Below are 26941 nucleotides of genomic sequence, written 5' to 3' on the forward strand. Positions count from 1 at the left end.
GCAAAGATGCATTGGTGTGTTGCTTTCATTCTTTTGCTCTGTTTTGCTTCACTTATAGCCTCGAGGCAATCAGTGTGAGTGTTTGTGTGTGTTCGTGTGTCCGTGAGTGTTAAAATCTGTTCCAACAGATAGCTTCAGAGAAACATATTTAACAAAAAGCTTAGCACTGTGTGTAACTTTTGATGTTATAGATTGCACATGTGGATATGTATGCACGCTCATGTGTGTTTGTGTGTGTCGTATGCATGTATATATGTGCGTGTGTCTGTGTGTGTGTGCACGGGCGTGTTGCAGTCCTTTGCACTGTGGCCCTGTGGGAGTCAGACAGCTGCTGGGATGAAGATTGCTTTAATTACTGCATGCGAGGCCCCTTTTCCAAAGTGTTCCCCTGAGGAAACGGATGTCTGCAGATCTAATGGCACACTCTCTCTCATGGCATACTGTTGTGCTTTATATGCACGCACGTGTGTGTGTGTATATATAGATCGACGTTTGTATGCAAACACAGATTTTAGTCTTATCTTCATCTCTGCTACCTGTTGTTTCTTTTGTGGACTGGAGACAGACTGAAATCATTGTTAGGGGCAATGTGAAAGGTATAATTAAAAAAACCCAAAGTGAAGCAGAGAGAGAGAGCTCATACTCTCTCTTGTCTTGTTAGCTGTGATTGAAGAGGAATGGTTTCTGTGCTGTAATTATGCCGGGTGTTGTGGTGTTGTTGGTACTGCCATCTGCTCAAAGTAAGCAGGTCTGTCAGAACATAGAGTTTGTGAAATATATAGTGCACTATTGTATAGACTGCACAGTCTGCTGCTGCATGGGAAGAACATTATTTGGGTGCTTTTGGAGCATTTGCTTAGCTCTAAGGGAGCTTCATGTGAAATAATAACAATGGTTGTATTGTTGCAGTGAGCTACTGCTTTTACACACTCTAAAAAATGTTTTAACATCCAGAAATATTTAAGTTAGAGTTTTTATTTCACCTTATAATAATTTGTCTGTGTCTTAAGCATCTAGCAGAGTAATATTGACAGACAGAATGATAGACAGCTAATTGGAGATCAAGGGTCAAAGGACTGACAGGTGATCTATCTCAGCCAGCTTCTAATTTCTCCGGGTATTCGTCAGCTCCATTGATTTGTTGTTATTCAAGTCAATCTTTGAGTCTGTTTTAACATATAATCAGTAGTTAATGAGCTCTCCTCGTCATTAAAGCTCCACATTGGCCTGTAGCCTGTGGCAGATTAACTGTAGACACTTGGCTGAGGAACATAGGGATCGATTCAGGCCAGGTAATCTCATTTTGGCCATGTAGATACAGATATATGGGGAGAAATGTGAACGATGACAGAGGACATAAATCCGACCCTTTTTTTTCCTCCCGCCAGAACCGACTAGAGCTGCAAATCTGACACAGTCCGTCCATATAATTCCAATTTTCATATATCACAAATTCCCATATAAGACAGCAACTCTTATATCTAACATATTCATGTTCTTAACCTTTCTTAAACTTTTCAAATATCACAGTTTCTCAAGTTTAACAGTAAATCTTGGACATTTTCTGGACAACCCAAGCTCCTGTTGCTGTTGACCACAGACGTGTTTCCATTATTGATATTGTCTTATTTCCCCAGGGATGGCCCATGACCCCTGTAATTATGTACATACCCCTGTGTACACAGAGGCACACATCCACACACATGTGTATGCATCAGTGCTCTGATCAATACTGCCACATATTGTCCACAACACATAAGTGCTGTACTGTCATCGCACGGTCTTATTATCAAGAGAGCGGGCGCTGTCCTACCTGCTGGGATGTTGACCACCTTAACAGTTCCAGGTGAAATAGAGCATGAAGACTGAAAAAAGGCAAGCACTTGATTTTAAATGCAGCATAATGAACCAGGGAGAGCCGGGCTGCCCCAAATGTATTTCGTGTCAAATTATTCATTCGCATTCTGCACTGCCCGTTCTGTGAATGCGCACAAGATATAACAGACACGGTCGGTCAGGAATTCATCTCCCTCGTTGTTGACGCTGGGTAAATACAGCTCATTCTTCCCCGTCTCCTCCTTTTGTCCTGAAGAAAAGGGGACATTTTACTGCTGCTTTTTCTCAAGTTTAGAAGAAGTCATTTTTTAGCAGCACATGCCTTTATCTGCACTTAAAAATCTGCAGTTTTTACAAGCGGATTTTTTTTCCTTGCCTTCCTCGCATATTTACTCCTAAACACTGTGGTTTTCCTAATCTCCCTAATTATTACTCGCTAACAGTAGTCAAGGTCAATTGCTCTTCTCCTCAAGCTGTATGCCGAGCAATAACCGCTCTTATTCTGGCTGTATTCTGAGCCATAACTCTCAATGACCCTGTGCTAACAAGCAGGTAATTTGCCAAACAACTCCCAAATCCCTCTTCTGTGGGGCTTCATTAAATTTGCATGTTCTCCGAAAGCCTTTTTCAATTAATTTAGGGGCAGTCAGAGGCATAGGGAGTAATGTGATTCCACAAAGCCAACTGCACCTTCACAGTAACGAATCAAGACTACATGTTATTTTTTATCAGAGCTCCTGATTGCCAAATGTTCTGGAAGACACCAGAATGTGGAGTTTGCCCGTCTCTTTATCTTTTTCTATTGTCCCTGATTGCGGTGTCATAACCACAGCTGGTCCTCAACATGGAAGATAAATCAACCAATTAGCGTGTATTATTTTAAGGGCTAGGTCCAAATGCACCAAATCAGTGCTAGCGACTAGAACTCTACCCCACTGAAAGTCCTCGTATTAATCATGATTACCAACAGGAATAGTGAGCCGGGAGAAAAAATTAGCTTTTAATTGGGATTTGAGGAAGAGAGGATGAGAGTGTTGACTAAAGTCGTATCTTGTAGCTATATTTAATATGTATATGGGTTCGTGTTCTTGGGTAAATCGGCTGTATTCGCACTGCGTTCATATAAATATATGTGTATGCGTGCATGTGAGAGTGGTTTAGTAGAGAGCTGTCAAGTTGGCTCCTGGGGGATACTTATGGCCGACAGCAACATGCAATCTAACATGGAAGACATGCTTGGTAATTACCCACTCCGAGCCCTTTTGGGAGCTTCTTGAGTGACAGGCTGTCCATCTGCGTACATGTTAAAACTCGTATATGGCTTCAATTGTGTGTGCCCGTTCCCGCCTTTACTCCAATGCTTCGCCATTTGACAGCAGATTGTGGACTTTGAAAGACAAGGCCCCCCCCCTGTCTCAGTTTCCTCGAACCTTATAACCCAACCCCCTCCCCTTCCCCGTCCATTTTTCCATCTTTCTTTCTCTCTTAGATCCCAGCTTTTTCTTCATCTTCCTCAATCCCCTCCTCTCTTTCCCGTCTCAGATTTTCTCCTTCAGACTAATGAGAGGAGTGAGGATGACACTTATTCTCAGAAGATGAATGATCCCTCGGTTGAATCAGAGAAGGGAAGAGAGTGGAAAAAAAACACCAACACATTAAGGCCCTTAATTGCCCCACCCCTCAAAGAAAGTCAAATTAACATTTAGATGTGCAGTAATTGTTTTGCATGTATCAGTACTGTTCGCTGCCTGCGTGTGTGCGTGGCTACCAGAGTGGAGACGGTAATGAGAGACACACCGAGGAACCACTGGAGTGTGACGGCAGGACAGAGACGGCGTCGTGCTGTGCTGATCACACACTTGTCGGCTCAGACTAAATGCCCTCTCCTGGCTGCTGCTTTAATGACATACATCTTATTAAGTCACACCAACCTCTCACATACTTTTTAAAGGAAATATCTCTCATTTCTATTGAAAATCTGCCACATTAATTGCTTTTTTTTTTGTGTTTTTTGGAGACTAAGAAAGCATTTTTGATCTTATATTACGTTACCCCCGCCCTCCACACACACACATCCTCTGGCACCTAACAGAATCTGTTTAGTGTACTTGAGCAGAGAGTGTGTTTAGTAAATATTTAAGGGCCTTGTTCCTACATCCCCACCCGCTGTTCGTTACGCGCCATCTTTTATTCATAAATACCAGCCTCAAATTAGTTTTCACCGAATTCTGAAATATGACTGTAATTAAGTATGTTTTCTCCCCACTCTGCGCAAGCACAAGAGGTCTTTATTAATTAATAAGGGGGTCTATTCATTATTCATGAGCTGAGACAAACGCGTAAATGCCTCGGCACCCATAAAAGGCAAGTTTGGTGAGGTGAGAGACAAAATCCACGTTGGACTGTAGGGAAGGAAAGAGGAGTGATGAATAAGGAGAAGGAAGCGAGTCTGTGAGCCTCACGGGTGACTCAGGCAAGCACCATATTGTCTACACCCTCCTCTCCTCCTATACAGTATGTTGACTGGGTGTGGCGCAGCATACAAAAACTGCTGTAGTGCACTGTAACATCTGCACTGTACGTTGTGAAGGAGGACGCTTACAAGTACCCCTTCAAGAGACTGGATTGGTGTATGCGGGTGGTGTACATAGTTGTGTTTGAGTGTGTGGGAGGTCGCTTAAGTTTACAAGCCACATATGATGTTAGTAATTAATGCCGAAGCCTGATTAGGGCACTTTTGAAAGTTTATCTGTGCGCCCAGTGAGACAACTTTTCTCCTCTCATTGATGGACAAGCAGTAACAGCACGAGCAGACTCACATTAGAGCTGCGATATTTCTCCCTTTTTATGTTTTCGACCTCAGTCACACCGCAGTTGTTTTTCATCCGTGTATTATGTGGGGAAAATGTAGGCTATATTGTAGAAGTGGGGAGTTACGGCTTTTACTGGCCATCTACAACTGTAGTGTTGTTGTGCAGAAGTTTCCTAACTGGACTGAGCTTCAAAGGGCTCTAAAACTTATATATTTTCCCCACAACTCATTTCAAGGTCTCTCTGAAAATTGCAGCTTTTTTTCAGACCCAGTGACCTTTGCGCCTCATTCTCCCTCCTGATTTATGAGCTTGTATTTTTTTTCACGTTTTATTATATCTGTCTTCTCCTAAGCTTTTAAATAAACAACATACCAAACGTTTTTCTTTTACTGTTTTTACTACGATTAGTACTACTACAACAGCAGCTGTGGTATTTTTTTTGTGGTTATTATTTTTTGAATGAACAAGGTTTCTGTACAGCTTGTTCAGCGTGCTCGCAGTGTCATTCTGCTGTCACAGATTACAGTGGATCTCATTCTACAGGACAGTAGAGCATGTCTCAGTATCTGTGTAAAATATCTCAGTGCACTCTGAACAATTTCACCCTCTTAGGTTTTTAAAGATTCTCCATTTTCATATGAATAAGGCATTTTATGGCCACCTGAAGGAAATTCATATTCCATTCTCTATGAATGACACGCTGCATACAGCTAGATTTACACGGACATGCAAGGAATGCAGTGTGTCAGTGCGAGGAATGATGATATTGGATATTGTATAACCCATGCTCTATTTTTACTGTAATGGTACTGTAATGGTACTGTTTGGTACTGTTTGTCTGTTTGCTCAGCAATGCCTTTTCACTTGTTTATCATTTCTGTCAATATAAATATATAAATGCATCTATCTGATTTCTTTACCTTCAAAATCACACCATAATGAATATTGAATTGAATATTAGAGGAAATAAGTAAACTTTTCATCTTTTTTTTGTTTTATTTTTAAATAATGATTTTCTCTCCTTCTCTGTTTCTCCCGTCTTTCCTTTTGCTTTTTCTCAGCGCCACGGCAACATATCGAGGACAGATCCTTTTCAAAGACACGCTGGCCCAGCAGCTCTGTGAGCAAGGAGGTGAGTATCAGGGATGTTGCATGCATACCTCTCTTTGCAAACACATGCATAATGAATGCGTGGGCTCTTACAGATATATTTTCTATCTGTGCATAGTACTATATGTTACATGTGCACCAACTTATATGCATAATGCTCCTCTGTCTCACTTCCTACTACTGTCTGTCAAATTGTATGCATATATTATCAAAATATGGCAAAGCAGTTGATGCGCGATTCTTCATGACTGTGCCATTGCAGCACTTCCTGGCTTTCTTTCTGCCTAATGATGCAGCCAGAGTCAGAGATATTCGGGTGTCCTATGTTGCCAGCTTAATTTCAGCTTATGCTAAACTCAGTAACCCCCCACCCACCCCCTCTCTCTCTCTCTATGCCGGAGATTTGTGCTTTATGGCCAACACATCTTACATCCACTTTCTGTGACAGCCTTAAGTAGCTATTGACAGACAGTGCAGTCCCACTCTGCACGCTGAGTGTGTATAATTGCTTGTTTACAGGAAAGAAGCCTCCCTCCTCCTCACTCAAGAACTCCTCCTTTTGGATCAAAATTGGACTTTAATGCTGAAAGTAGAGACGTACAGTAACTGCAGTCGAGGGTGTTTTTGCTAACTGTTTCGGAGTAAGAATTTGAGCTGCATGCTGAATACTTACAGGAGAACTTGGTCTTTATTAGATTAAAAGTAATCGTTGTACTTGGTCTCCGAGGGCTCTTTATTACAAGTGCACATCCCAGTAGGGATGCAGCACATGCCAAGCAGAGAGTGTTCAAATTCATGCCTTCATGCCACTTGGAAGAGATGAGGCACAGAGCCCAGTCAGCCCAGTCAGCCCAGTCAGGCCTGGAAGAGCGACAGAGAGAAAGAGCGACAAGGCTCCTCTCCTTTGTCTCCTTGCCCGAGAGCTCATCCTTTCACTCCCAGTGACACACTGCCCCAGTCTTTTCCCTCTGCACATGAAATATCTACAGCCAACAACAGTCATTTACTTGTTTAGTGCCAAGGCCCCGCGGTATCACACTAACACACAGCTACTCACAGCAGACAAGCTGAAAAGCAGAGATTTAGACGTTACAAGGCCTTGGAGGACACAAGCTGTAAATGGAAATGGACAGAAAAACCAGCAGTCAGGTAACGCACTAAATGCAATCTTCAGGGAACGTGTACAGGTACGACAGGGAGAGAGGGAACCGAGATCGGATAGAGGATGGCGAAAGCGATGAGAGGTACAGGGGAGAGGTAGTCGAGGAATTGTAGGGCTATAAATTGAAGGTGTAGCTAAGACGTTTGGTGAAGGAAGATAAAAGGACAAAGATGTTGGAGATGACGAGACGATGTTGATGAAAAGCTTGAAGGTCATATATTCCAGATTTAAGTGTTGGGCAGAGAAGGAGAGGTAATTAAATGTCATCACCAAAAATAAAGAGTAGATTTGAATGGTTGTCCGACCTTGTTGCAGGCTAATTGACAGCTAATGGGGCATCACTCATTGTGATGCTGCACTAATCCCGAAAATCTGAATTATAAATGAGAAATGAATCTGGCACGGGCAACAAAAGTCAAAAGGAGACAAGGAGAGAAATGAGGGAATAAGTGAGCTTCTGATTATTTTCTTTACATGAAATGATTGAAGCTGATTTTATACAGCTATAAATGCAGCCATATAAACTGCATTTATTTAGTGATTAGTGATTTTCTCTCAAAGTGCTTTTACACCCACATAAACACATTCATCCTTTTTTATTTTTTGTCCATACGGCTCGCTCCATTACACATACACTCAAACACCGGTGTCATTTTGGTGTTCAGTGTCTTGCCCAAGGACATTTTCTGAGCCGCGGGACACATCCTGAGCCACAACCACCCCCGCTTTCGTCTCCTTTGGGTTGTCCTAACGCCGACGAGCATCATTTTTCTCTTCACCACTGACCTAACTCACAGCCAGTCAGATTCTGTTCCCCTTTACAGACCAAAACCTGCCACTTCAAAAGAGCTGTGTACCTTTAAACACACACACACACACAACTGCAAGGTTCAGACATTAAAATGAAACTTGAGAACTACTTTGACCTCACATAAACCGTGTGGTTATAGAACCAACGCTGTTTAACATACAAAGTATTATCATGCCAAAACCAAGTAAAAAAAACGCTGAGGAGACTTGGACATAAATCATGGTTACTGTCTCATTTTCCCCAACAAAATCCGAGTTACCAGCAGGTAAGACAATTGCCTCTAGAAAAAACCAGAGGTTTTTTTGCTGTTTTCAGTGGCAAAGAAAGTGCAGGGGTGTGTGTGCGTTTGTGAGCAAAGTTACTGCAAATCTCCACATTAGCATTCAAAGTGAAATAAAAGATATGGGGCCAGCTCAAGCCACTTTAGAAGTTCATATGCTTAAGACTCCAGCTTTGAAGAGCTGAAGAAATGAAAGCTATCTAAAACAGGGTTATGATCCACGGAGGAGGGGGAGGGAAGTTGAAAAAGAGAACGTAAGCATAGACGGAGCGAAGCGGAGGGCAGGCAATCAGAGCCGATCAGCTGGGGCGAAGACTTTAAGAACAAATGGACAGATTAGCTAAAGAGCTAGAAAAGAAGGTCAGAGTTTGAATTAGATGGCCAACACAGATAATTCAAATAAATTCTAATGTAAATATACGATTTAAGGATAAAGAACGGAGACGGGCGATATAAGCCTTAAACCCGAGGTGGAACGCCTGATATGCAACACTTTGCTTCTCAGTAACAGAAAGCCCCCCAAAATAGCCTGCTAAGACATAAGCAAGGACTGGATTTGTGTGGGTGTGTGTGTGTGTTTGTGTACATGTGTGTAAAATAATCTGTCTAGCAGAGTTGGGGGATGCCTGGTCCCCGACACACTGCTCCCCCCTGTGCTTACAGCTCCTTTCTGCTGTGCCAGCACACTTCTCTACCCCATCCCTTCAATCTGCCTCCAATTCATTCCTCTAACATCCCTTCCAGTTTGCTTTGATCTACACCCCATTACTTTACCCCAACAACCTGCACGGGGGGGGGGAATCCCCATATTTTGTTTTTATATGTGGATTCTGAAGTCGAGACGTAATGGGAGTCTGACAAATTCTGCTGCAACCAAATGAAATGCTCAGCATGGCGGAATAGTTTGTGACACCAATCAGCACAGGCTCTTAGAGATGCTTTAAAGAATGATGTGGCAAAATTCAAATTACTCCTACAGCTTCAAATAACTGAAAGTATAAGAACAAATTGGGGGGGAGGCATCTAATGAGTGACCATAGAAAGACTTATTAGCGGCCAAGGTGGGGGATGAAGAAAGGTAGGGGAGGGCTACGAAAGGGTGCTCTCTGCTAAAGGGTGGAGTCATTGAGGGTGTTGAATAGCGCTGTAGGCCGTCCATTAGTTCTATCACCTGACAGCAGGGCCTGCAGTCCCTGCTTTCTGCACAGCATCCCCAAGTCGTCTCATTTCCAGCAAGAGAATAAATCAGATCTTTATGGGCCTGGCCAAGTGCACTGCACCCCAGATGGATTATTAAAGGGACATATAACTCAAAGAGGCCACTGCTCCCTAAGGGGTGCCTGATCACAACGCAACAGGGAAGGGACGGGTGGCCTAGCCTCTCCCACCTCCTCGCCACCCACCCAGTCTGCCAGCCAGCCTGCTTCCCTGGCTGAGTGCCATCTTGCTTGCCATTCCATATTGCTCAGTAGCACAAAAAAATGTGAGACCTTGGTTGTTGGTTTGTCTCCCTCGCTTGGCCTGCTGACTCCCTCCTGTAGCCATGTTTTCCCATATTTTCTGCTCTTATCTGTTCTTCTGAATTAAAAAAAAAAATCTTTTTTCCAATTTTTGTTGTGTAGTTTTTGCTGGAATTACTTTCATTGCTAAACATTACCAACTGAGGGGGGATAACATGTTAAAGAATAATGCTTCTAACACACTGACAGGAACAAGAAGTCAAATAAGCCTCTCTTGTTTTATGATTTTATTCCATTTTGGTGAAGAAGCATGTGTAGCGAAGAAAAACAAAGATAACGTGGGCACCGAGGTGTGAGTCTTACTTCTTTGGTGGTTCAGACCGTAGACCTGTGATTATTGTAATAACTCCAATTAGAGCTCACTCGGCCACCCTGTTTTTGCTGAATGGACTGGAGTGGCTGCTATCTAACCTTGGAGAAGCGCCTCTTTTTAGTCATCGCAGATCAAAAACAACAGCTTCCTGCAACCTGGTGCATTAGTAATTGCAACCACCGGTTAGACGAGAGCGACATGACTTCAAATGCACTTCGCGTCATCAAGGATGTGAGTCAGTCGAAGGGGGAAAAAGCGCAAATAAGATGAGAACAAGGGAGTTTGGAAGAGTGGATGCAGTTTACAGGGTGGGGAGAAAAGAGGAGCAAGAGGAGATTAGAGCTGGAAGGCGAGGAGACGGAGGGGGAGAAGATTTAACGTGACTTGTGCCCCGCAATCTTTGTGCCAAGATGTCTGAGTCTGCCAAAGCTTATGCTCATTTAGTCCCCCATTGTAGCACCCCAACCCTGCTCATCAGCACCCATGTGCTTTGAGCACTGGTGCATTTTACTGAAATGGCACTCTTATTTGTTTCTTCTGTTTATTTGTGTGCACAAGTGTACATGTGTATTACAGAGAATATCAGAGAGGGTTGGGTCAGCTGTGGAAGGCAAAGTCATCTGTGTATGTGTGTGTGTGTGTCTCTGCATGCCTCTGTGTTTAAGTCCTGGCCAGGGAGATACAGGCATTAGCAGAGATGAGCTGCTAATAGAGGAGGCAGTAATTGAAGTCTTTAAGAAAGTGAGAGGGGATTAATCCAAGTGAAATGAGCACCACTGTCTGCTCTCGATGCGCAAAGGGTTAGGCAGGGAGAGACAGGACGGGTGCGGATGGAGGGGGGTGAGAAGGAAAGAGAGATTGTGATAGAAGAGAAGTGAGAGAGACAGCAGGAGAGTGTGATGAAGCAGGGAGAAAGAAAACTGTAAATGAGGCCTTTTTGGAAGCTTCAAGGGATTATCCACCCAAAAAATAATAATTCTGGGCCTTTCTCCAGCCAAATGGCCTCACTAGATAGACTGGAGGAGATTTAGAAGGGTTTGTTTAAGCACGCAAGAGAGGAGAAGACTATACAGAGCAGAATTATCCACCAACCAAGCGTTTGTGACTGTATGCCTGTTTGAGAGGATGGATTACGAGGAAATGAGTTTAAGTACGTGCTCTTTTCAGGTTGAATACGTAAGATCAGCACATGGCCGTGTAAACTGAGCACACAATCGTATGGATCATTTTTATTAGAGGTTAATAGGAATGTAAAGTAGATACAAGAAGCATGAAAGAGTCACACATGCTTGAACTGATGGCTTCTCTAAACATGTTCTGCATCAACAGAGACCGGAGGATTAGAAAAGAACAAAATAAGATGGAGAAAGGGGGGGAAACATAACCCTTTGATCTGCTTTTAATGGGCTGCATCACTAAGCTGGAGCTCTGGCCTTAGCTAAGCATCAGGGGCCACTAGAGCAGCAGCAGTGGTCACAGTCACTGAACCAGCTAGCTCTGTCACACAGGCCACTTAAACTTCTACAGTCAGCATGAAACTTTGCCACCACTGTATGAATCGTAAATCCACTTCTAAAAGCCCGGCATTTGGATCCAGTGGCGAGAAATGAGGGCAGCTAAAGAAAGTGAAAGCTGAGCTTAAAGTAAAGACGTTTCCAGAGCCATTACAATTGTAAGAACACTTTTTTTGTATAATCCCTCATCTCTCGATTCAGGTTCCGTTGTTTATAAGGGGCTTTTAGGTGGGCTTTCTCGAATGCTTGAAAGAGAGTCTTAAGTAACTCAAAGTTAAACTTTGGAACAAATCCACGCTGTGCTATCTTAGACCACCTTATCAGGTGGACAGGCTCATCCTGGATGAGAATACAGCTGGTTATGTTTCATAAGTCAGGAGTAAGGTTGTCTTAAAACCCCCCACCATCCCAGAGCAGAGTAAAATAGTGCAGCGGAATTGGTGAGATCAAAGCCTATTTGCAATTTAAAAGTAGAAATGAATCTCGCTAAGTTGCATGATAGCTTTGATCAACTTTGGAGATTTCCTTAACCTGATAAAATAAAGGCGTGCAAACGATTGCAGTTTGCACCAGTATCCTTTTTAATGCACTTCTGAGTTTATGCACAACTTTATTTGTCACTTCTTTCCTGTTTTTTATTAAAGCATGAGCACCAGTTAGTGAAACAAAGCTTCCATTAAGCTAATCTATCAAACCTTTCCTCAGTTTGATTTCTAAAGTTTTAAATCTCACTGTGTGTCTACGTATTTTGCCTCCATCTGTTTCAGCACAAAGGTCACATCAAGGCTTTGCGACTATTTTTTAAAGACCCATAGTTGATTCATTAAATCCTAACAGTCATGACTTCCCTCCATTCACCTCCCGCCTCTTCTCAGAGCTGCGTATATACCCCAGGAGAGATTGATGGTTGAGTGTTGAGTCTAGGCAGCGGCCACAGATTACAGCACACAGGGCGCCTCTGGGGAGGAAGGCGGTTAATTGCCATTGAACCATTAATCATAACAGCCCAGCCTTTCATTACTGAAAGGAATTAACATCAGTAGGCAAGAGACTGCAGCCATGGCTGACCAGGACACAGCGAAAGTTTGTTTCACTCAGAGATGATCGCTCAAGATTTGTCCATTTTCCTAGCTTCTTCTGACAAATACACACGTGTGGTCTGCGTGTTTAGTTTTGTCCATGATAAAAACTCATTAATACACCAATTCTTTAGCGCTTCAAGATCAGTAAGCTTCTGCTAGATCCAGATGCAACATGATAACAGACATGCAGGTATAGCTTAGCAACACTCACTCTGCTCTTCTCTGTCTGTTTCAGCTCCAACCGAGTCCCCACTGAGACCGAGTCTTGGTCAGTCTGCATTCCACTTCTTGCTATTGTTTTTTAAACTAAAATTGATAATGAAAAGTATCGTACAGACGGTGTCTAACAGTGAGCGTGTGCTTCATGTGTGTAGTGGAGCTTCATGGAAAACATGCTGTGCTGCGTGACGACTTTGACTCCAACCTACAAGGAGAGCTAGACCCCAGCATCTGGTAGGTTAAAAGGTTATGACTCCTCTTGTAATGTTGGGGTGCAGTCACTGTCACTACTTCTGCACTGCAGTTTGTCTAACAGCTCGGCTTCTCTTCTCTCCTCTCCTCTAGGTCTGAGTGTAGCAACTGTGAGGTTGGAGAGCAATGTGGCGTCCTGATGCATGGCAGAGCGGTCACTTTCTGCGAGCCCTTCGGAGAGCGCGAGCTGGTAACTGCCATGTTTTACCACATTGCAGCCGCTGTACATTTTACGGCCAATTGATCACACATCCAAAGCAACCACACAGTCGCCACAACTACACTGACAGTAAATTACACCATGCTTGCTCTAACCACAGTTGAGTCTCATGTTTAAATTTGTATATTCCATGAACACTGTGCACACGCTGCTAACGTAGGAGATGCTTGATTGCGGTGAAGGAAGGGAAATTTACCTGACCTGGTTTTTCTCTATGGGACTTAATTTCTGTGGGGATTAATTCAGGAGTAAGCAAGTACCAGATTTTGCAGTTTGTTTAACGTGTAAGTAAGAGCAACAGCATTTGTTAACATTTGTTAAGCATATGTTAACTGATAGTTAGATGAAATCAATTCAAATATGTTTTCTCAGTTTTTACCTCAGACAAAAACAACTAAAAGTGAACACTTCCAAATAAAACAGTCTCGTACATGCCTCTTGAAGCATCCTTAAGATGTGCAGGAACAGAAGTACAAAGTAGTTTTGGTGTATTTCATGATTTCTTTGTTCAAATTAAATTTTTGATGTCAACACGCCACAAACATCCTCTTTAAATCCCTTTTAAAAGGCTGCTTACTACGACTGCTTGCTTCTAATTATCTACCAGCAACCTGTTCAGGATGCTGAAGCACCTGTTTGGCATTTATCCTTTTGCTAAAACTTCTCTTGCAAACTGCAGCACAGCAACTGTTATACTCTGAACACACTATTGTACAGCAGAAAACAGCAGATGCGTTGGGACACAACAATCGTTTCCATGCTCTCTTCCTATCTTTATAAACTCGATTTCAGACTGTTTATTCAGTTGTAGGAGATTAAAGCCAGGCTTCAGCATAGAAGTATTTAGTGGCTCGTGATGCTATTTACTTCTCTGATAAGCATTTGCTTTGTTTGTCACTCTTCCAAAATTTTTGATGCCGCTGCCTGGCAGCTCTTCTGTCAAGCGCAACAAGCGTGCGCAACCAGAAACACAGAAACATTTACACACAGTGACAAATAAAACAACATCAATAATGGCAGCATACATTCATGCACACTCAAACAGACGTTTAAAAGATAAAGTGGTTTAAGGTCTCAAATGACACCAGTGTGATTACTCTTAAACTGCTAATCCAGCACAAAAGATTAAAGAATTCTATAATATATTTACAAAGCATAACTTAATGTAACTATTTATCCGCAATATCCTAAATTGCCTTGTGTATCCTCCCCAGACTACTGCACCTCTGAACACCAGCACTGCCTCAGTCCTGCAGTTTGCCCAGGGTGAGTATTAAATCTCCACATTGTAGACAATAACTACATTCAGACAGCTTATGTGTGGGATATTTATTTTAACCTTGGTAGGCCTGTGTTAACCAGTCAGTGCAAGGATCCCAATGGCATCCTCAGGAAACAAGCATCTTTTCCACTGTTAGATGTCAGGAAGCCAGCCTGTACAAACTGTATTCGACCCCCTCCCCTCTCCCCCGTCACAATAATGAATGATTTACAATATTCTGGAAAGACACCCAGAAGGCCATGGCAGAGTTTTTAGAGGTGCTGTATTTTTCATGTCCATTACATGCATCCGCCAGTTCTCATGGGAACGTGACTAGGAGGAAATAAGAGTACATAATGTAGAGCATTCTGTCTGGCTGCACTCTTGCTTGAAGGTCCTCAGTATGAATTTGTGTTGCGTATTGAACAGTTCAGTAGAGCAGTACTGTGAAGTGGCAGCGGGTTAATGCATGGCTGTATTCAGCGGGGATGTAACAGCACGGCGCAACATTTCGGAGGCATGGACAATACACACCGTCGGTAAAGTGGGAGGAGGGGGAGAGGAGAGCAAAGGTAGGGATGCTGTGGGGGTTACCTGTCTCCCTCCATTAGTAGCCTTTGACCCTCCCTAATCCCGCAGCACCCGCACGACACCATATTTTAAAGCGGTCCAATCCCTCTCTGACTCTGCAAATAGAAATGCTCAGCAATAATGACACACACATACACGCACGCACACAGATGAACAGTTTCTGGCTGGAGTTAGTACTGTCGTCATTCTGTGACTTCTCCAGTCATTTCTGCCCAGCCCCGTCATTCAGCTTCCTGATGTCACTGAGCCCTGTTAAGCTGCTGATCAGTTAGTTCCACCATGACATCATTTAGACATTATTTTCCATTAATGGAGGCGATGTGGGAGCAATCACTGGAAAGACAGCCATTGCGCATTGTGCAGCCTCACATGCAAAAGCTCATTGGCTGGCTGGAAACAGCTCAGCTGATGAAAAATAATAGCTAAACGGCACATTTTGGAGCTTCACCCTCAACACGAGTGTTGACGATCATATACGTGTGTCCTCTGCTGATGTTTCGTTCCTCAGGCTCAGGCTCCTGCCGCTTCAGTTACTCAGACCCCAGCATCACTGTGTCGTACAGCCTCAGTGGCAACACCAACGCCTCAGATGACTGGATCACACTGGAGAAGATCAGGTATTTTTCCTCCTTTTCTTCCTTGTTCCTCATCCCATCCCACAGTCCTTCCATCTGTTACAAACACCCGCCCTCTTTTTTTTCCCTTGTTCACACCTCCCCCTCTTAATTTGTCATCCCTCTCCTGTTTGCCTCGATGATCCACCTGTTTTTTAATCCCTCTCTCTCCCCGCCTCTCTCTGTTTTGTCAGCTTTCAAACATAAGCATAATGTAATAATAGACTTCTTAATACAGTATTTAGCAGCACTAAGTGGATGTTTTGCTTTCACGTAAACACTTCAACTCATTCTGAAAGCTTCTTTTTAAAGCTGCTGTGTCTCTCCTTATTTGGTTATTTCAGCTACTTTGAAACGATTGATGATTGTTATTTACTGTGTAAATATTGAACATCATTTCAAAACCACGACTTCCACATTTAGAAAGTCACCTGTTTTTCTATATTTTATTTTCCTCCAGAGCTCCTACCAACAGCAGCACCATCATCCACCTGCTTCCACTTCCACACTCCGCCAGAGCCGATGGAGTTCGTCTCCGCTGGTCTCAGGAGGCCCCCCAAGGCCCTGAAGGCTATGAGTCCTGCTGGGGGATGGACAATGTGCTTCTGGTCAACGCCGCCCACAGGACCCCCCTGATGGAGGAAAACTTGGATCCTCCAGACACCGCCAACTGGCTCTTCTTCCCTGGAGCTACTGTCAAGGTACACCAGTCAATCAATGCACACTCAAGGATTTTGTTTCCCAGTCATTTGCTTAGAAATGTGGTCAAATGCTCAGATAGATTAAGATTATCTTAAATATATTAAGCAAGAAACTACAACAACTCCAGTATGAAAGCAATAAATACATGTAATCATGTGGTTGTATAAGTGGCACAGCGTCCTATTTCTCATCTGTATTCTTATTTTCCAGCATGCCTGTCAGTCAGAAGGCAATGCCATGTATTTCCATGGTGGTGAGGAAACTGGACATAGCTTTGCCACCACCAGGGACATTGATCTGCACCGTGAGGAGGGACGGAGCTACTGGGAGGAAGACTTTGAGAGCCCACCGTTAAAGTAAGTCAAAGTAGCGAGTCATTTGATTTATACCTACCTTAAGAAGGAGTTTGATCCACTCCAATAAAGCTGAAACAGTAAACTGAACTTGGCTTCCAGACTAGACTGTGTCATTAAAGGATTAAAAATGTCCATTCCCCCTTTACTGAGTTATTTGATTTATATTTATCTTAATTTGGCATCTTTTTTTCTCCTGTTGTTTCTTTCAAAGGTAGAGAAACAAAGTGCTTTACATACAGCAACACAATCAAGGAAATGTCAAGTCAAGATGAATGAATAAATAAAGATTTTTAAAAGCTTTTTTAAAGGATACTGAGAGAGACTTTACTGACAGGGAGTTTCATCCACCGCAATAAAGCTGAAGCAGTAAACTGAACTTGGCTTCGAGACCAGAGTCTTCTCTGTCATTAAAGGATTAAACTACAACGGAGCCAAACCACGAAGGGCTGAAAGAGAGTCAACAGAATCATAAATGGCTATCTTATGCACGATGTGATTGGATCAGAGGGACGGGATATTACCAGATAGATATTACTGTGTCTATGTATACACATAAATGCACTGACACCTGTCACTTGTCATATGTCAAGCGATTAAACATGCAGCGTGTCGCACAAGATCAAGTCAAGCATGGGGGCCGACACAGGTGAACGCCGTGCCTCTGACTGCTACAGAGATGGCAGTCCATCTGTTCAGAGTAACACACACACACACGCCGGACAGCAGAGAGCACTGTCTGAAGCGCTGCAAGAGGAAGAGAGATGAAAGGAGAGAGATGATAGATGGCGTTACTGCCAGGGAGTGATTAACAAGCTCCATGCACCGTGTCTGTCAGCATGTTTTTCCATTAATGAGAAGGACTGCAAACAGGAGTTTGCTTCTACAACCGCCCCGCACCTTCACGCCTCCTTGCTGCATGCCAACATGCTGCACTGCGTGCTAGCTCTCACCCATCAGGCGTCAGGCACTGAAACATGTGTGAAGTAGGCAGGGAGATTTTTTTTCTTTTTTTCTTTATTCATTTTATTTTTTCACGTTGAAGGTACACTCCGCTCTGCCAAGTGTCATTTAACTTAACACTGGCAGTGACAAAGACACAGAAAGTAGGGAGTGACAGAGGGAAAGGGGAGAGGAGATAGCAGCCGGCTTCTGTCAGAACTAATGAGAGTCCTCTCTCTACTGTGCAGAAATATGTTTGTGCATGCATGTGTCAGTGCGTCCTGCATGCCTCTACCAAGTGGCTTAAGCCATATTTCTGACACCGTGTGTTTGTTTAGTAGTTGTAACTCTTTCCTGATTTCAGCAAAACTCCAGAGGGAGATGCAGGACTTTTTAAAAGTATTCACAAATTTTAGTCACTGCTTATTTTTCCTTAATAACTCTACTGCATAATGGTTAACACAGTTCAAGACGAGGAGGAGACACAAATCCCTGCGAGTCAGCAGAGGGTTGTGTCAGGAGGGGCATCCAGTGCCAAATCAAACATCTAAGCCCTTTGAGAGAAATAGAGCTGCCTTTTTGATGTAAACCTTTTGTGTTTAGATCAGTCTTTTTCTTACAAACCCTTCACTCCTTGTTGTTTTTCACTCAGCTGGGACATAGAGGGTGCCGTCTATGGGACCCAGTGTGGAGAGATTGAGTCGGGCTCAGCGCTAGTGTTTGACAGAGAGGGCCGGAGGCGAGTGTGCACCCCCTACCTCGACACCACGTCTTACGGAAACCTCCGCTTCTACTTTACCATGGGTATGGAAATCCTCCATCTGTATACTCTCTGTCTAGCTGTAAGTAAAACTGAGTCAGTTTTTATTTATGTAGCACCTTTCAAGATAAATACCGCAAAGTGCTTCACAAGAAGAACATCAAAACAGAAGCTTAAGCATCAAAACAAAAGTTACCCAGAAGCAAGTTTAAAAAGAGGAGTTTGTAGCTGCTTTTTAAAAGAGATCACAGAGTCCACAGAACTCAGGCTCAGAGGAAGAGAGCTCCAGAGTCTGTAGTTGCAGTTAATAAACCACGGTGTGCAAGTGTTTTGGCATGTCTATAAGCATAATAGGGCATGTTTGTGTGTAGGTGGTGTGGACTGTGAGCCGGGAGAATCCCATGAACACGACGTGATTCTGTTTGGACGGTCTGAAGGAAGGAGGGAGCGTGTGGTGCTCGACACCCTTCCGTACTCTTCTTACAGGGTGAGATACACCAAAAACGGGGCATGCATAAACTTTGTTAGCCTGAAGCGCTCTGTCCGATTGAATAGCATTAGATTAACAGCTGTGAGGCATTTTGATAAGCGATTATCATTTTTAAAGTAAATGTGTTGTTTACTTGTTTCAGCTTCACATCTACAGGATTTGCTGCCTGCGAGTCGTACAAAAAGTGACTATTTTTGTACCAAACTGCTTGACCAAAACAAGCAGTTTGATAGTTAGAAGTGGCCTTTTCTGACTTTTTTTAGACCAAGCAGTTAATCGACTGACTAAATAATTAGCAGATGAATCAAACGTAGAAACAGTCACAGTCACCGCCCTAATTTGAGCCTCCCCTGTGCTCTGCTCTCTTCACTGTATCCGCTATCTTTCTTCTCGCAGACTCCTGCAGTGGTATCTGTGGCCTTGCCGACTGAGCTGCAAACACCAGTCACCCAGTTCTGCTTGGAGCAGCGGTCACATGGCGGTGCCAACCGTCACGTGTGGGCCGTGGACTTCATGCAGCTGCTCCCCGTGCTGCCTGGCACCCACACACATGTTGCTCAGTTCTCCATCAACCTGGGCTGTGGCTCCTACCAGCCTGCCAACAGGTGTGACTCATTGTAAACTAGGCCAGGCGTATTGTGAATGTGAACATCTCCATTATTTTCAGTCAAATACATGAAATTTTGCAGCAACAAAGGAGTCTCACACATGCCAGGTCACTCAGTTATTTCCATGATGCATACATCAAACTAAAAGTTCTGTTTATTTAAATCAAACTGCAGCCCTCAGATGTATTTAAATGTGGAGTGAGGGATGGTGGACTTAACACCACGCACACTTACTTAGTTTTTACCTAATTTAAGTTAAGAGAAGCAATTTAGGTCACTAAGATGTCCTCTGATCCTTTTTATTTTAGTGTCAGTCTGGAATTTTCCACCAACCACGGTCGTTCCTGGTCTCTGCTCCATACTGAGTGTCTGCCAGAGCTCTGTGCAGGACCCCATCTACCTCACAGCACTATATACTCCTCCGACAACTACAGCGGGTATAAATCAGTGTGCATATCTCCATGTGTGCATCCTTGGGGGGGGTTCCTGTATTTCTTTCATCCTACTATTATTTGTCTGCACAGGTGGACCAGAATCTCTATTCCTCTGCCCAATGCCGCCCTGACAGAGACAACCCGGTTTCGCTGGAAGCAGTCTGGCTCGGGAGCCGGCAACATGTGGGCTATAGACAATGGTATGAGCTGCACATAACGGCCAGATTTTTCTTATCACATGTTCCATTGAAGTATATATATATATATATAGATTGTGTGCATGTGCCAATAGGGCATGATGGAAATATTAATTATGCAAATAATGTAACTCAACAATAAGCAATATAAATCAACATAATCAGAGCTGCTGTGCAAACTGTGCTGATATATGAAGTGCTGATGAAAATTACTCAGGATACCCTGCGATATATTTGGTGTCTGCACAAGTGTCATGAATAACCTTTATTTTAATTGTCCTTGTTCAGATGTGATATATCTTAGTGACCACACATTTGTGGTTTATGCTAACACCATTATACATGATGTGATTAGAGTATCTATTCATTTAGTATAGCAGATATTTATATATTTAATTGAATACACACATAAAAAGTTTACTCAAACTGCTACTGCAAACAAGTCCCATTACTTGGCAGCCACCTTGATTACGCCTCTGGGAAGTTACTTGGCTCTTTGGGGGACAGGGGGAGGACAACATGTCATCTGTAACTTTACAGAAATCTCAGATGGATTTCCATCTGAGATTCTTTGACGATTAATTACAATTAATTTGTTTCTCTTCAGTGTATGTCGGTCCAGCTTGCCTTCGTTTTTGCTCTGGAAGAGGACATTGTTCCCGCACCGGCTGCAAGTAAGGATCCACTTTTTATTAAACCAAATAAATCCAGAACGAGCCTGCTCATCCACATAATGCCTTACAGCACCATTAACCATTCAAAATTAATCAGATCGTCCATGTTATGTTTATGACTTATTAACGAATTTTCATTATTTCTGTCTTTTGTTCTCATTGTTATCGTTCACTCTTTTTTAAATATCTTGTGTATTGTCCCCTGTCTTTTTCTTTCTTTTCCCAGATGTGATCCGGGTTTCAGCGGTCCAGCTTGTGAGCTTGCTTCCCAGACTTTTCCAGCTTTTCTTTCTGAGGGTTTCTCCAGCCCACGCCTCTCCTCCTACCATACCTTCTCCTCACTTCGTGGGGCTGAGGTCAGCTTTGGCTGCGGTGTGCTTGCCAGCGGAAAGGCTCTGGTTTTCAACAGGGACAGCAGGAGACACTTGGTCACGGCTCCACTAGACAGTTCCCAAGCCAGGTAATTGTAGTACTTATATACAGCAGAGCAGAATGGAAATGCACTGCATATAGAAACATGAGCAGAGAAATCAGGGAGCACAAGTTTTGCCAGATTACTTTGGAAAACTGTGGCTTGTCTTCAGCAGGTGTGTGTACCTGTGATTGATACTGCAAATGTTCCAGGCAGCCATCTATTCTCCCTCCTCCTCTGCCCACCCCTCATTCCCTCATACTCTGTATTCCTGCGCTCCGAGATGGATTGTGATCATGGGGAGGACTGCAGATGAGAGTGGAGATGAAAATATGAGAGAGAATGATAGAGAGCGAACGATGGATTTAGATATGGCATCTGTGTTAGATTGATTATGCCTGTTGCGGCTCTGAGTGTGCCACCTGATGGCCATATTTAATGCCAGTTTCCTGGCTGATTGAGTGAACAGCTGCCTGGAAGAGGAAACTGCACTGCTAATGAAAGCACAGCTCAACCAGCAACAGAGAGCGGGGGGATGACTGGCAGCTCAAGACAGATGATGGAAATTATAATAAATTTTACATTAGTATAGATGAGGATATGTCTGCCAAAACACAAATAAACATAAGATGACAGAAACTCGCTCTGTATTGGGACTATTTACAGTTTACATGAATACATGGGTGTAAACTGTGACTCTCATTCACACTCTTGCTGAGTGTTTTTTTTTACCTGTCTCATTAAGTTTTCTCTTCATTCATTTAATCATCCCATCCATCATCCACCTCGCTCCCACCTCCTCACTCTACGAGTGTCTATTTATCTGCCTTTTTAACCAACTCTCTCTGCTCTTTGAACACACTCTTTGTGACCTAGGTTTCCTTTTTCTCTAATTTTTCAGTGTGCCCTCTTCTCTCTTTCTGTCATTTCCTTTTTGTACACTTGTTCTGTGCCGTTCACCGTGCTCCTTAACCAGTTGACCCTACTTGTTCTCGCTGTCATCTTTGATTCCCTGCAGGTATCTGCAGTTCACTCTTCGGCTGGGCAGTCGGAGCATCCTGAGCTCATGTCCTGCTCCAGACCAGCCAGGGGAGGGCGTCCTGCTGCATTACTCCTCAGACAACGGCATCACCTGGACCTTGCTGCAGCACTATGCATATCAGGGCTTCCATGAGCCAAGGTACTTCCTATATTTAAATCTTTTATTTTCTCATGAGTGTGTGTCTCTTTGTGCGAATGGTTTCAGTGACTCCATTAACACACGTATGTGCTGTCAATTTTGTGCTGGAGGTGTTTGCTGCTGGGACCCATTGAGACAGTTAGTGGCATCTTTGTGTGTAATGAAGAGTGGACAGGGTGGGCTGGGTTTCAGCTGTGTTCAGCTTATGTCACACAGCTCTTCATCTCCACTAGAGAGGTCAACAGAGGACAGTGATTCAGCAACTACCTAATGCCAGATATAAGTACTGTAACAACATACTTCTATCAGGGATAGCATTATATATTCGATTACAGATGCTTGATTGGATTTAGATCTCGGGAATTTGAAGGCCAAGTCAACACATCAAAGTCACTGTTGTGCTCTTCAAACCAAACGAAACAAACTGATGCTTCTAACACATGCAATTTGAGGACAAAACGTTCACTTGCTCCCTAATATATCCCACCCACTAACATGCGCCATGATGACGAGATAATCATGGTTTTTCACTTCACCTGTGAGTGGTCATAATGTTATGCCTGATCGGTGTATATGCTTGCATAAGATATCATGATATACTAATGATTGTTGAGAAAGAAAACATAGCAGCAGCATAACATCTGTATTTAAAAATCAAGGTTAGAAATAGAAATCCTGCCCATGCATTTTGTCCAAATGTACAAACAGCAGATGTGATTGCGTGGGCTCAAAATCCAAGTCAGACCTGAGTCACAGTTCAGTCAGCCTGTATGATTAATATCAGCTGACCAGCTTAGCTTTATGGACACTATATCCACATATGTATCACTTTACACTTGCTCGTTTGTGCCTGCGTACTGTTTATGTGAACTAACATCAGCAATGTTCAGTTTAGGGGGTTTTTTCTTGCTAAAGAATGAACACGTACAGAAGTGTGAACATGACAAACAGTAATATATTATTTAATTCTGTGACAGTAGTTATTAATTATCCTTCAGATCATTAATTCTAAATCATGCCTGAGTTTTTTTTTTTCTGCTATCTCAGCTTTTAACAAGCTATAGGTAGTCGCGTTGCAAACACGCACATCTATTAACCGTTTCCCTTCCTTCATCAGAATTGTGTCTGTCGAACTCCCATCCGGCGCTCGCAAATTCGGCGTGCAGTTCCGCTGGTGGCAGCCGTACCACTCGGGCCGTGGCCACGACGTGTGGGCCCTGGATGAAATCAGCATGACTTCTGTGCTGTTCAACACCATAAGTCTTGACTTCAGCAACGTGCTGGACGTCACCCAGAGTCTTGGTTTCTATCTCGGCCATGTCCAGCCGTACTGTCAGCATGACTGGACCCTCAGGTGCATAATGCTCTTTTGCATTAATACATTAGTCTTTGCTTGGTATTTGAAGAGATTAATTTCCACTCGGTTCAAAAATGTCTGAATACCTTAATTACACTTCACAATGGTCATTTATAACTCTGGTGGTATAAAAATAATTTACTCTTTAAATTTTGTCAAGATTCTCTTTATTTCTACAAACAGTATTATAGCATTAGAGCATATATATGGTTTGTATAAGGATTTCTTTTCTCCGTGTCATACTCTAGTTTCTCTGGTGAGCCCAGTCCTGGCTCCAGTATCCGCTATGTGGAAACTCAATCAATGCAGATCGGAGCCTCCTACAGTCTCCAGTTTTCACTGGTCATGGGGTGTGGCCGCGAGCCCTCCCCTCACATTGACACTCAAGTGCGACTGGAGTTCTCCACCAATCATGGTCTCACCTGGCACCTGGTGAAAGAGGTAAGGAGACTGAAGCACAGTCACCTTTATTTCCCCATGTTTTAACAGTAGCTTTTGCTATCACAGGCCGGTGCACATGCAGTATCTGTTTGTGACTAAAACTTGAGATAGTCATCCCAGAGAAAGACACGGAAGCATCATTTATTCATGATCATGAATATTGATCTACTCATTACAGTCCTGGTAATAATATGTAAATAATGTCTTTAAATGTGGTACTTTGTCTCAGATGAGAAATTATCACAATTACTTTTAATCATCCCACTATCACCAAATACACGGCAATACTTGAATCAGCAAGCAGATTATCTTCCTATGATTCAACAAAGATTTTCAGTGATCATAACTGGCTCATAAATATTCATAAAGCACCAAAGTATCTGCCAAGACTTTTATTGCTTTTGGAATTGAATAGAGCATAATGAGCCCTCTATCAGTGAATTTTCTCTAATTCTCCCATGTGCATGAAAATGCAGTCGTTTGGCAAGTGCACAATGTAACTCAGTGAATGTCCTGTACAGTTAATCCTTTGCTTGTGTTCAAGGTCAGAGATACTCTAATCCTCCATTAGCCTTTTATATTTATATATTGTGTGAATGATGAAGCTTTGGGCTGTAACTGCAGCTGTTTTTGAAGAATTTTACTACGAAGCGCAGTCCGCAATGGAAAAATTCCTTCTCTGTAATTGCTGTTAGTCAGTGCTCCCCCCGTCGGCTGTATGAGTAAAAATGTGTAGTAAGAAGCTGCTCATTTCTTTTGCACAGGCCTGTCTACCTGGCATGCCAAGCTGCTCTGAGTTTACAGCACCCAGTGTCTACCACCCATCAGAGTTCAAAGACTGGAGACGCATAACCCTTTCTCTGCCTCAGAAGACATGGTAAGGATCACATGTAGAGACATAGAAGAACATTTTTACAAATTGCCCTTTGGGAAAAAAATTCTCTGATGATAATTTCATGCTTTCTTTGCATTTCATAAGCATGCAGTGCCATGAATGCAGTCAGAACCATAACATACAGCAGAAAATCAGAATACTGCAAAGCGCCCATACTTATTACCCTTAATGCTTTTCCATGTAGACATGGACATGCATCTGCAGCTGTGCACGTCTATAATGTTGTATAAAGACAGAAAAAGAAAGCAACACATGAGGATTTGTTAAAACCCATGTATAGCAATTAATACGACAATTCATTTTACAGCATTGCAAACAGAACACTTCTTCACGCCCTCAACATTAACACAAATGTGTTTTCTCAATTGTTTGTTGTAGCCACCAAAAATTGGCTTATGAGTCATTTTTATCTGGAATGCAGTCAACAAGAAAACAAAAGTTAGCATGGCTGTCCTTCTCCAGCTTAATTGCAGAGCTGTGCAGACATGAAGCGATTCTACAGGCGTGATCAAGCTCTTTGTGTTTACTAATTATAGTGATGTAGCCGAAGCCTCAAAAGCTTGTGTTGTCAAGAGGGGTGTGCGCTTAAATACAGCCAGTTCCTAGCAGATAATTTTACCTGACGTGAGGTGGACAGTGTTGGCACACTTTTTCAGTCTGGTTCAATACTTTTTGTCTGGTAAAAAATGAAATCATCCCAAACAAGTTATCTAATGATATGGGGGAGTTCTCCGTCATTTGCTTCACACCGTACAGTACCAGTGTTAACTCTATAAACTGGTGTTGACTGCCTAGTGTAATATGTACTATACAAAGACTGCAATTTCATTGCATTAGGCTTGGAAGACATATTTGATAAAGAACCGCTCGGTTTAATATGAATTCAAGCAAGTCCCATAGTGAATCAGTCACCCAGTACCAAATAAGAGAAATAAATATATTGTTAAAGCCTTAGCTCACACATATATCACCTCAAGTAATCACGTAAACCTTCCACACCAAGCACTGTGACCTCCACCTCCATTTCATTCTGCTTCCCAGCTCCTAAATAAAGGTGGTCTAATCTCCTGCAGGGTGTGATGACAGGTCAAAGGGTCATGGCAGTAAATGATAATAAAACAGTCGAGGTCAGGTGAGAAAGATCATGAGGTGGTCTCAGTTGATTTGGGTCACTAACACATCAGACGAAGGAACCGCTCTGCTATATAATCCCCAATATAACTGCCTATCTGCGCTAGCTTCTGCTACCACTCATCATTTCTGTACATACAGCATATAGTAAACCCCCACCGAAACATTTGCCAACACATCGCACACATCCACAATTTACCTTCCACATGGAGAACGTGTAATGTTATTGCCCTCTCTGTGACATTACTGCAGAACACACACATAGACACATACACTGGAATGTGCACATTTAAGTTAATCTTGACCTTGCAAAATACATTAAATCTACAGTTGTCTGCGCCAAGAAGCAAACTGTGATTGATATGCTTTTTCAGACCCATTTTATGCATTTTTTTAACAATCAGTGACCTTTCTAATCATTTTGCTCGATCAGCCAGGTACACAAATACCATATTGCCATTTTTCCCCCTTCCATTTACAGGCATTATCTTTGGTATAAACAGTATAAACATTTTACAGCTATGAAACATTCAGGATGCTTTCTGTGTTCAGGTCCAGTGCAACACGGTTCCGCTGGATCCAGAGCTACTACGGAGAGCAGGATGAGTGGGCCCTGGATGACATCTACATTGGCCAGCAGTGTCCTAACATGTGTCATGGGCATGGCTGGTGTGACCATGGCCATTGCAGGTCAGACGTGCAATAAACTGACTACATTCTTCATACCTCTCAGTAGCACTGTCATGTCTGAGTGTGGGCAGGCAGGA

At 42.9% G+C, this 26941-nt stretch overlaps 1 protein-coding gene across 4 annotated transcripts in view; it reads left to right on the plus strand.

Annotated features, from left to right (window-relative positions):
* Positions 1-26941, plus strand: part of reln (reelin) — a 105696-nt gene that overhangs the window by 52828 nt on the left and 25927 nt on the right. For all 4 annotated transcript variants that reach the window (XM_085462180.1, XM_085462181.1, XM_085462178.1 and 1 more), the window contains exons 4-23: positions 5711-5781; positions 12677-12709; positions 12816-12894; positions 13006-13102; positions 14347-14398; positions 15493-15601; positions 16059-16299; positions 16511-16656; positions 18248-18399; positions 18727-18842; positions 19242-19450; positions 19762-19890; positions 19978-20087; positions 20692-20758; positions 20985-21218; positions 22189-22350; positions 23468-23704; positions 23956-24148; positions 24913-25025; positions 26727-26864. In XM_085462180.1, the coding sequence (XP_085318306.1) occupies positions 5711-5781; positions 12677-12709; positions 12816-12894; positions 13006-13102; positions 14347-14398; positions 15493-15601; positions 16059-16299; positions 16511-16656; positions 18248-18399; positions 18727-18842; positions 19242-19450; positions 19762-19890; positions 19978-20087; positions 20692-20758; positions 20985-21218; positions 22189-22350; positions 23468-23704; positions 23956-24148; positions 24913-25025; positions 26727-26864 (2688 nt within the window). The remainder of the gene's footprint in view (positions 1-5710; positions 5782-12676; positions 12710-12815; positions 12895-13005; positions 13103-14346; positions 14399-15492; positions 15602-16058; positions 16300-16510; positions 16657-18247; positions 18400-18726; positions 18843-19241; positions 19451-19761; positions 19891-19977; positions 20088-20691; positions 20759-20984; positions 21219-22188; positions 22351-23467; positions 23705-23955; positions 24149-24912; positions 25026-26726; positions 26865-26941) is intronic.

The sequence above is a fragment of the Copadichromis virginalis genome, linkage group LG7 (assembly GCF_057382275.1).
Source record: "Copadichromis virginalis isolate Kocher_CV1m ecotype Utaka linkage group LG7, C_Virginalis_male_GT1.1, whole genome shotgun sequence".
Lineage (NCBI taxonomy): Eukaryota > Metazoa > Chordata > Actinopteri > Cichliformes > Cichlidae > Copadichromis > Copadichromis virginalis.